This window comes from Sitodiplosis mosellana, unplaced genomic scaffold, assembly GCF_009176505.1.
Source record: "Sitodiplosis mosellana isolate CC-2019 unplaced genomic scaffold, AAFC_SMos_1.0 Smas_scaffold_2903, whole genome shotgun sequence".
Lineage (NCBI taxonomy): Eukaryota > Metazoa > Arthropoda > Insecta > Diptera > Cecidomyiidae > Sitodiplosis > Sitodiplosis mosellana.
In genome coordinates, this window is record NW_022598145.1 from 1 (window position 1) to 8,305 (window position 8,305).

At 35.5% G+C, this 8,305-nt stretch overlaps 1 protein-coding gene and 1 long non-coding RNA gene across 2 annotated transcripts; both read right to left on the bottom strand.

Annotated features, from left to right (window-relative positions):
• Positions 1-1,229: 1,229 nt before the first annotated feature.
• LOC129571582 (uncharacterized) lies at positions 1,230-3,155 on the bottom strand. Its single transcript, XM_055451389.1, has 3 exons — positions 2,553-3,155; positions 2,410-2,482; positions 1,230-1,939 (listed from the first exon to the last, which is right to left on the bottom strand). The coding sequence occupies exons 1-3, from the start codon at positions 3,153-3,155 to the stop codon at positions 1,278-1,280; spliced, it is 1,338 nt and encodes a 445-aa protein (XP_055307364.1). The 3' UTR covers positions 1,230-1,277.
• Positions 3,156-3,342: 187 nt separating this feature from the next.
• Positions 3,343-3,759, bottom strand: LOC129571583 (uncharacterized). The gene is made up of 3 exons (XR_008688304.1): positions 3,632-3,759; positions 3,520-3,535; positions 3,343-3,415 (listed from the first exon to the last, which is right to left on the bottom strand). It is a non-coding gene; the product is annotated as an uncharacterized LOC129571583 (long non-coding RNA).
• Between the last annotated feature and the right edge of the window lie 4,546 nt (positions 3,760-8,305).

Below are 8,305 nucleotides of genomic sequence, written 5' to 3' on the forward strand. Positions count from 1 at the left end.
AAAATAGTTGAAATCGTTATATATCTACTCGATTCACAACTACTGGAAAAATCCGTAGATGGAGTTAGACGCCCGTACCAAATGTAATGTATTAAAACTCCATATACGTGCTCGGAGTATGGAAAAAACATCGAAATATTTACGATAAACTAAAAATAAGCTGAAAATATTTACGATAAAAATAAGTGGAAAAAACCTTATATTTTGAATATTTCTTGACATTTTCGACAGTTAAGTATTATTCGAAGTTGTTACAGAAAATGATAACGTGTTTAGCTAAATTTTCGAAAAGGAATGAACGTCGATTGTCACGCAAAACATTCTTGTACATGGAAAATGAACGTTCGACATCGGTTGACGTAATTGGAGCAAATTTGAACGCGTCTATTTCAGTCTCCAAATCAGAACGAAATTCAAAGTGCCAAATCGAGTCGTTCGAAGCAATTAGTTATAAGTGCGCGAGAACGTTATTTACATATTATTTGATGAATACACATTTGCAAATGCAAGCGATCGTTCGATCAGCTGATAAATAAAATTTGTAAACGTCTACACAGTAATGTATACACTGAATACTGTCGAAATAGCACATATTGCAGAATCGCAACTTTTGGTTTTGATCAACTATAAGTGAGACAATTCGATATAATTCCATTATCTTCGATTTGCAAAGTCATGTAGAGACATGCAAAGTGCATTTTCAATGTTTTGTCTTGAAATATGACTCATGTTCTATTGCAAAATTTATGTTACCTACATCTAAAATATTTATCATTGCTTGAAAAATGCCCAAAAATATTTCAGAAAAGACGTCAAAAACCTTAAAATATTTACGAAAAACTCGAAAATTGGGAAATATTTATTTATTTTCAAAAATGGCCAAAATATTTATTTAAATATTTTTTATTTAAATAAATATTTTTGGTTGCCCTGATCATAATAATATAGTATGATCATACTATCGGTATTAACATCGCATGTTAATAATATATTAGTATGATAATACCGGTATTAACTGTTATTAACTAGTAAGTAATAGCGATATTAACAGGCGATGTTAATAACGAATCAGTTGTTAATACTGCCTAGTTAATAATATAGTATTAATAATAATTAATAATATATTATTAACTGTGCAGCTATACATGAGCGAATGAGAAATAAAATGCATTTTTCTAAAATTTTCAAATTTATTCGGTTCTTTTGTTGAACATCAAATGACAGGGGTAAAAAAAGAGACGGTATTCAGCTTTTTCAGGCGCCTGGAACCCATTTTTTTAAGCCGTTTTTTTTCTTTGATGACGTCCCACCTTTGGCTTCCGAATCCAATCAAGCAATGGTGCAATCGGTTGAAAAATAACCGGTTCATCAGGAAAACGAATTATGGTCATGCCCACGAGTTTGTTATTGTTTTTCGAAATCATTGGTCCTCCAAACGCACAGAGATATCCCATACTTTCAACAGAATTAAAACACATTAAATGATTTGCATCAAATGAGTCGCCCAATATCGATTTGCAAATGGCGCCATTCAAATACTTTATATCACAACGTCTCGTTCGCGCTGCTCCATCTAATATCATATCACCATAGACAGAGACCATTTCGGACGGGTCATTCATTTTGTAATCTTCGTCAACCAAATCGATGCTGCCGACGTTATCGTTGAACTCCAACGGTTCTTTAAGTGTAATCTTAGCGATGTCAAATTCCAATCCAGGAAATGCGTATTTCTCATGAATTTCTATTTGGTCTTCGGTGATTTTGATTTTTGTCGGATTGCTTGATAGTTTATTTACTATTACATAGACATATGGGGCGCCGTGCACATTATGTGCACACGTCAAAATCTCCGTTTCCGACAAAATGATTGCATTAAATTTTAGTTGAGCATCTTCTTCAGCATCGGCAAAATCTTCTTTGGTGGCGGAAAGAAATTCTGTAATAGAAAAATATCTCAGGATGAGTATTGGTTTATGAATCATGAAAAATTGGTGACCGGTCATATTTCCCCCGGTCATAACTTCCCCCATACAAAGTGAATGGAGAATTTATGGCCGAAATATGGGGGAAAATAATTCCATTTCAAATTTGGACATAATTTTTTTTTTAAAAAAAAAATGATTAGAGAAAATATGGCCAAATATCAGAAGAAGTTATATCCAAATAAGTATGGACATAATTTCCCGGGGAAATTATATCCAATCGAAAATGGACATAATTTCCCCATGTATTTTTCATCAAATAATTGCACAATATAAAAATTAACGTCACTTGAAGCGTTAAGCAGTAATGAGAATGTAAAAATCTCCTCTTTCGCCGTCGAAAGAAAAAAAATATGAAGATTAAAAGTGACGTTGAAAACCACATAATAAATTGATTTAACTCAAATTTCAAATGCACACTTACTTCCCGGTGCCGCTATATCGGCCATAAATTTAGCTTCGTTAGGTGTAAGCGAAGGTGGAAGTGGTTTCACGCTCTGAAATAAAAGCAAAAATACATTTTGTTCGCGTTATTGAATTGCAAATTGGGGCATTGAGATTAGATACCTTTGGATCATGGATAAAATCAAGGAATGACGTAATTGGGAGGAACATTCCGCGGCCACCTGTTGTTCCATTTCTAGCCATAGTTATGCCCACGATTTTGCCAATTGTTTTTGAAACGACCGGTCCACCCGAATCGCCAGGTGTAATAATTTCGCCATCGTTCGTAGCTTCGCCAGTGGTAAAGTACAAAGTCTCAACTGGGTTAAATGTGATGGCTCGTTCGACGTCAGATATATAGTTCGCATCGCAACGCCTCAATATCTTTGGTCGATTCAACACGCCATACCCATAGACAGTGACCACTTCTGATGAGTTATTCAATTTGTAATCCTTGCCCACGAGTTCAATACTGCCAACGGTATCGCTGAATTCTAACGGCGTTTTCAGTGTAACTTTGGCAATATCAAATGCACCAAAAATTGAATGAATATAATGAGGATGATATTCCAAGTTCTCTTTTTCGACTTTTATTTTGATTTTTTGATTTTTGTCTGATGCAACTTTCGTACCAGCTACCACATATGCATATGGAGCGCCAGCCACACAATGGGCATTCGTGATAATTTCCGTTTTTGACAAAATAAATCCGGTACATATATACATCGTTTCTCTATCAGCATCAGTTAACTTGTCTTTGAATGCATACAAATATTCTGTAATAAAATCGTTTCGTCTCAGTACAAGCAAAAATGTACACACACAAAATTGATAGAATATTTGAATCGAAAATTCACACGAAAAAAAGAATAAAAATTATTCTAAAGCCGACTTACTTGCAGGGGCATGGATTCCAGCTACAAACTTTGCCTGTGACATGTTTTCAATTACTTCGCCCTTGAGAAGAGCTTGCGAGAAAAAGCCATCTGATCATTAGAAAAAAAATTTGAAATTTCGAATTGAATATTATAAAAGTATGAAAATCTTTTGGAATCATGAAAAGCGTGTTCGAAAACATAATTTGTCTTACGTTTTCCTTGAAGTTCCTAGAAAAAGAAATTTCGTGTTCACTTCCAATTCTACAGAAACATCGCATTTTGTTGGATAAAAATAAAAATGATAAAGTAAAAGAAAAAACTCACAGAAAATTCAACGATAAATAGCACCGAAAACAAACCGTGTAGTAGATTCATTTTAATTTGCCAACGAAACAGAGTTTTAACCTGTTGCACAATGATAGTAGAGAACTTTCTTGTACTCTTTGAGAAGAGATACTTTGAATTTGTTTGGTCTTCCCTATACGGTGCTGCCTCTTTTATACCATTTATCTACCAATAGCTGACACGTGCACTGCAACGTATATTTGATGAAGTGCAGAATTTTACAGTTATGGAATTTACGAATTGAGGTCTACTAATACTATGCAACAAATTTTGGAAAAAAAAACTTCCTCCAAAAAGAGGAGACTCATTTCCAAGGTATTTGTGCCCACCTAATCCAAATCTGATACAGAAACTGCAATAAGTGTATCTCGAAAACTAGACGTTCCAGAAAAACTAACGCTCCAGAATTGGATAAATTGAGCCCAAAAGCCTTGGAAATAAGTTCCGTTTTCTGTGGTTGTCTTTTGCTGTTGCATAATGTAACCATGTTCAGACATTCAACGAAGCTCAATAGCAAAATTCCTTTGATGGACACGTGTAGCTGATACAACTTGTGTAAATTGATAGCAAAAAATGGGATACGTTCGAAAACATTTCAAATTCTTTTGTTCTCCAGCCTGATGATGCTCCTAAAAAGAGCGAAACGTCGCGTGATAAACGAATAACCATTTTCGAAGATGCTTAGCCCAACACATCACTTTTGTATTTATACAGATGGAATGAAAAAACCGCTGCGCGTGTAGACCAAAGGAATTTAGTGCATGTGGTGCTGGAGTGCACAGTATATATTATGTGTGTATGTTGATATTCAAGTTATGAATTCATTTCAGAGTGACTAGAATTTACTTTAAGGGTACTTTTTGGTTCAATGCGTGATGGAGCGTTATAATGTATATATGAGTGGTCGGGAATAAAAATGACCAAAGTTGAACCACTTATGGGTAAGCGTATCACAATTTTCTGGTTTTTCAAAAGTGCAACATGAATTCCGTTTGCTTGAAAGTGAATCGCGAAATATCTGTTGACTATAGAAATCGTGTTTCACTTTAAATGAAGCAGAAATGTGCGATACACTTTCAAGTCCATTGGAATGATGACTAATCTTGATGGTGGTTTTGGTTGTGACTTGGTTTCAGAGTAAAAATAAAGTGGTAGGGAGCGCGAATTTCGATGTGCCGAGAACACCAACGGATTGGACACACAAAATACTGTATTACAATTGCAAGCCGTAATATATGTCGCAATTACTTCAGATCACAGCCGGCAACAGCAGGCGCGAGTGACGAAAGCACCTCTGTCCTGAAAGTCGAACCCGCCTATATATACACGCAATTTCGAACTTTTTTCTTAAGAGGCCATGAATGACCAGAATGAAGTATCGCTAGAAAGCCCCTGGCTCATAGGCCCAGAAAATGCATTCAAACTTGGGAATCGACCAACTGCCTCCATAGAAAGTCCAGTTTTTCCCATTTACCGGGTGTTGAACGCGGCCCGTTCATCTTGAAATATGTTTTTTCTGAGTCGACTCGTCGAGACCTTTCCAACAAGCCCAAGAACGTCGAAATTGGACCATCTGTTCATGAGTTATGACGATTTAAAAAAATTCTTTGGCGTCTCCACCAATTATTCTGAGATAATATTTTTTCTGTCCGTCCGTCCGTAGTTTTTGCCCGATCTTTTTTAAACTTTCAGGCATTGAAGTATATCAAAAACTAAGACTTTTTTGTTCCGACATTTTTTGATTTGGCCGCCATCTTGGCCTTGGCCGGCCTTTGAAAATTCAAAATATGGCCTTCTTTCCAATGATCACTGTGCCTAACCCAGTCAACCGATTTCAAACTTTTGGGTATCGTTGGAAAGGTCTTGAGGCCAGCTATCAAATTGATCATTTCGTATTAACGGATTTTTGGCTGACAAGATGTTGTTTTTTGGAGATGAATAGAAGAGATAATTTTTTGTTCACATCAAGAACTGGAAATTTGCTCAATATATTCTAGCAAAAAAACAACATCTTGTCAGCCAAAAATCCGTTAATTCGAAATGATCCATATAAGAGTATACTACGTGGACTCCACATTGTGGTACTTCAGCGTTTATTTTTTAAGGGAGTTAGTTTTTGGGATTGACATGTTCAGCATAGTTGTAGCACTTGATGAGTAGAGTAAATTTGATCAAGACAAGATGTCAAAATAATTTACCATTTGTGAGTTATAACCTCAAATGTCAAATAAATGGCGCTATTTTGACATCAGCTATCATACTTTCACGGCTGTATCTTTTAAAGTACTTGAAATATTTGGTTGGTTATTATTGCATTTCGTTGGTCTAACCTCAAGCTTTCAAACGCCGGTTAAGATGCTTCAATATCATTCTTGGTTCAAGAAATATTCTTATGTGTTGAAAGTGATAAAAGTGAAAAATAAAAAAAAGTTTAACCGTCTCCATTTCCCAAACAACGGTTCGGTGGAGCAAAACATATATACCATTTCGAAGCAACATGAGCTTGTGCATCATACGCTCAATTTAGTCCATGACTGTATACTACGTACTATGTAGTGACACAGTGGCAGAATTGTTGAGAAATAACGGTAAATGAACAAAACGAAAATCCAATTCCAGCAATAAATTGCTGGCAAATGCGTTAGAACAACACAACGCATGAAAAATATCGGATAAATTTATTTGATATTTGAAATTTATATAAATAAAAAACGACTGAAAGCTTTGCATCATTATAGACAATAACCGAATTCTGCTATAAACAGCTTTTTTAATCAAAGACAACAACCATTTCAGCTTTAAATCGTTAAGATTTGCATTGATTTAAGTAGAGATAATTACCAAAATAGCTTCACGTTTTTAGTATTAGTTAGAATGAACAAAAATGTCAAATGATGCAAAAAACTGTTCTAATTTCATAGTCGTTCTTTATGTGCAATCAACCTCTGATCTTGGCATTGGCCGGCCTTTGAAAATTTAAAAAATGGCCTTCATTTCAATGGCTACTGTGCCCAGCCTATTCAACCGATCTCAGACTTTTGGGTATCGTTGGAAAGTTCTCGAGGCCAGTTATCAAATGGCACCTATTTGAAGATGTGAAAGAAAATGTGTCTGCTGAAGCAGGCCTTATATGAAATTTTGAATGTTTTTGCGGGAACACTGTAATTTAAATGTGTGTGTTAGTGTGTGTGATATGAATGTAAGAGTAGACTGTATTTACTTCTTTGTGTGGGTGTGAATGGGTTTGGATGGGAGATGGGTTGATTGATTGGTGTGCTATTGCTTTATCTATTGTGTGTGCAAAAAAGAATGAATGTGAGTGAAAATGAGTGGTAATTTGCTTTTATTCTGGATGTGATTTATTTTAAGTTTATTTTATAAGGTTTTAGTTTTTAGTTTTTTAATTTTGCCGTGCGGCAGTGAAAATGAATGGCTGTGATTTATGTTGGGTTTATTTTATAAGGTTTTTAGTTTTAATTTTTCCGTGCGGCGTAGTGTGTTTGTTTTAATGTTTTTTTTAGGTTTAAGTTTTAAAGAATTGGGTTTCATGCATATATTTTGGTGTTTTTCGTTTTGTAAGGTTTTAAATGCTATTTGATCGTCGTTTCACTTACGTTGAACATTTACTCAATCTATGGAAGGCTTGAGATAACTCGATCTGCTGTGAGTCTCGAGATGTTGCTCTACTAATGAGTCGCAAACAAATAGGCCCTTTCCATGCGGCGCCCAGGCTTTTATACCCGCGTGTTTGGTAAGAGCATATGCAAAAGAATGAGAACGGCAATAAATTGTCCGCTCTTACTCATTATGCATGCATCAGTCAGACGCTCAGCGGTTGTGTGAGGTGTGTAAATTGTTGTTGTTTTCTCTCCACCTTCACTTTGTGCTATCTTCGACGACATAGTGCACCGGCGTTTGCCGGTGATACTACAGGCAACACAGCCACCGTCTCTGTGGAGGCGTATAGTTGTTGTTGCGTTTTCTTCGCCTGCGCTTTGTGCTATATCCGACTCTTATGCGTGGATGGCTTGACGAATGGATGCGTGCGTGTGTAGTAGTATGTCTGTTGAATGCTTGCTGTGTAGTTGTTTGATTTGTATGCGTGAATGGGTGATTTTTTGCATGCTTTGAGTGAGTGCAACGTAAGTTGTGTGTAAATATGAGTGAAATGTGTACGTTGATGTGAATGACGAATGAATGCGTGGAATGTTTCTATTTAAATGATTTTTATTGTAATGCATGATTTTTTGTTATGATTTATTTGTTGATTTCACATCAACACCAGTTTTAACACGTAAAAGTCTTTCTGATTTTTAAAAAAAAAAGTGTCTCATTTTTAGTTCTGAAAAATGCTTGTATTTATTGCAACAAAAGAATAAATTATTAAATAATAAGATAATTATTATCAGAACAAATGAATAAGCAGGTGGTAAATTTTTGCGTGGTTAAACTGGAATACTGAAGTATTTGACAGGTCATGAAAATAGTTCAAAATTATACCACGCGCGTCATTGCTGTGTTGCAAATCGAATGAAAACGGAGTATGACTTAGGCTGGCTGTTAATCTTATTGCAAAATTCTATAACAAAACAGCTGATATCAAATAAAAAACTTTCCCAAAGTCAATGCTCGTGCCGAAAGCGAACACAAAAC

Bases quoted from the DNA above. Each gene is read 5' to 3' on its own strand.
- LOC129571582 (XM_055451389.1), bottom strand. From the start codon at position 3,155: ATGTATATATGTACCGGATTTATTTTGTCAAAAACGGAAATTATCACG. The intron at 2,483-2,552 runs GTATCTAATCTC...CTTTTATTTCAG, and splicing joins ATTTTATCCATGATCCAAAG to AGCGTGAAACCACTTCCACC. The intron at 1,940-2,409 runs GTAAGTGTGCAT...TTTCTATTACAG, and splicing joins CGATATAGCGGCACCGGGAA to AATTTCTTTCCGCCACCAAA.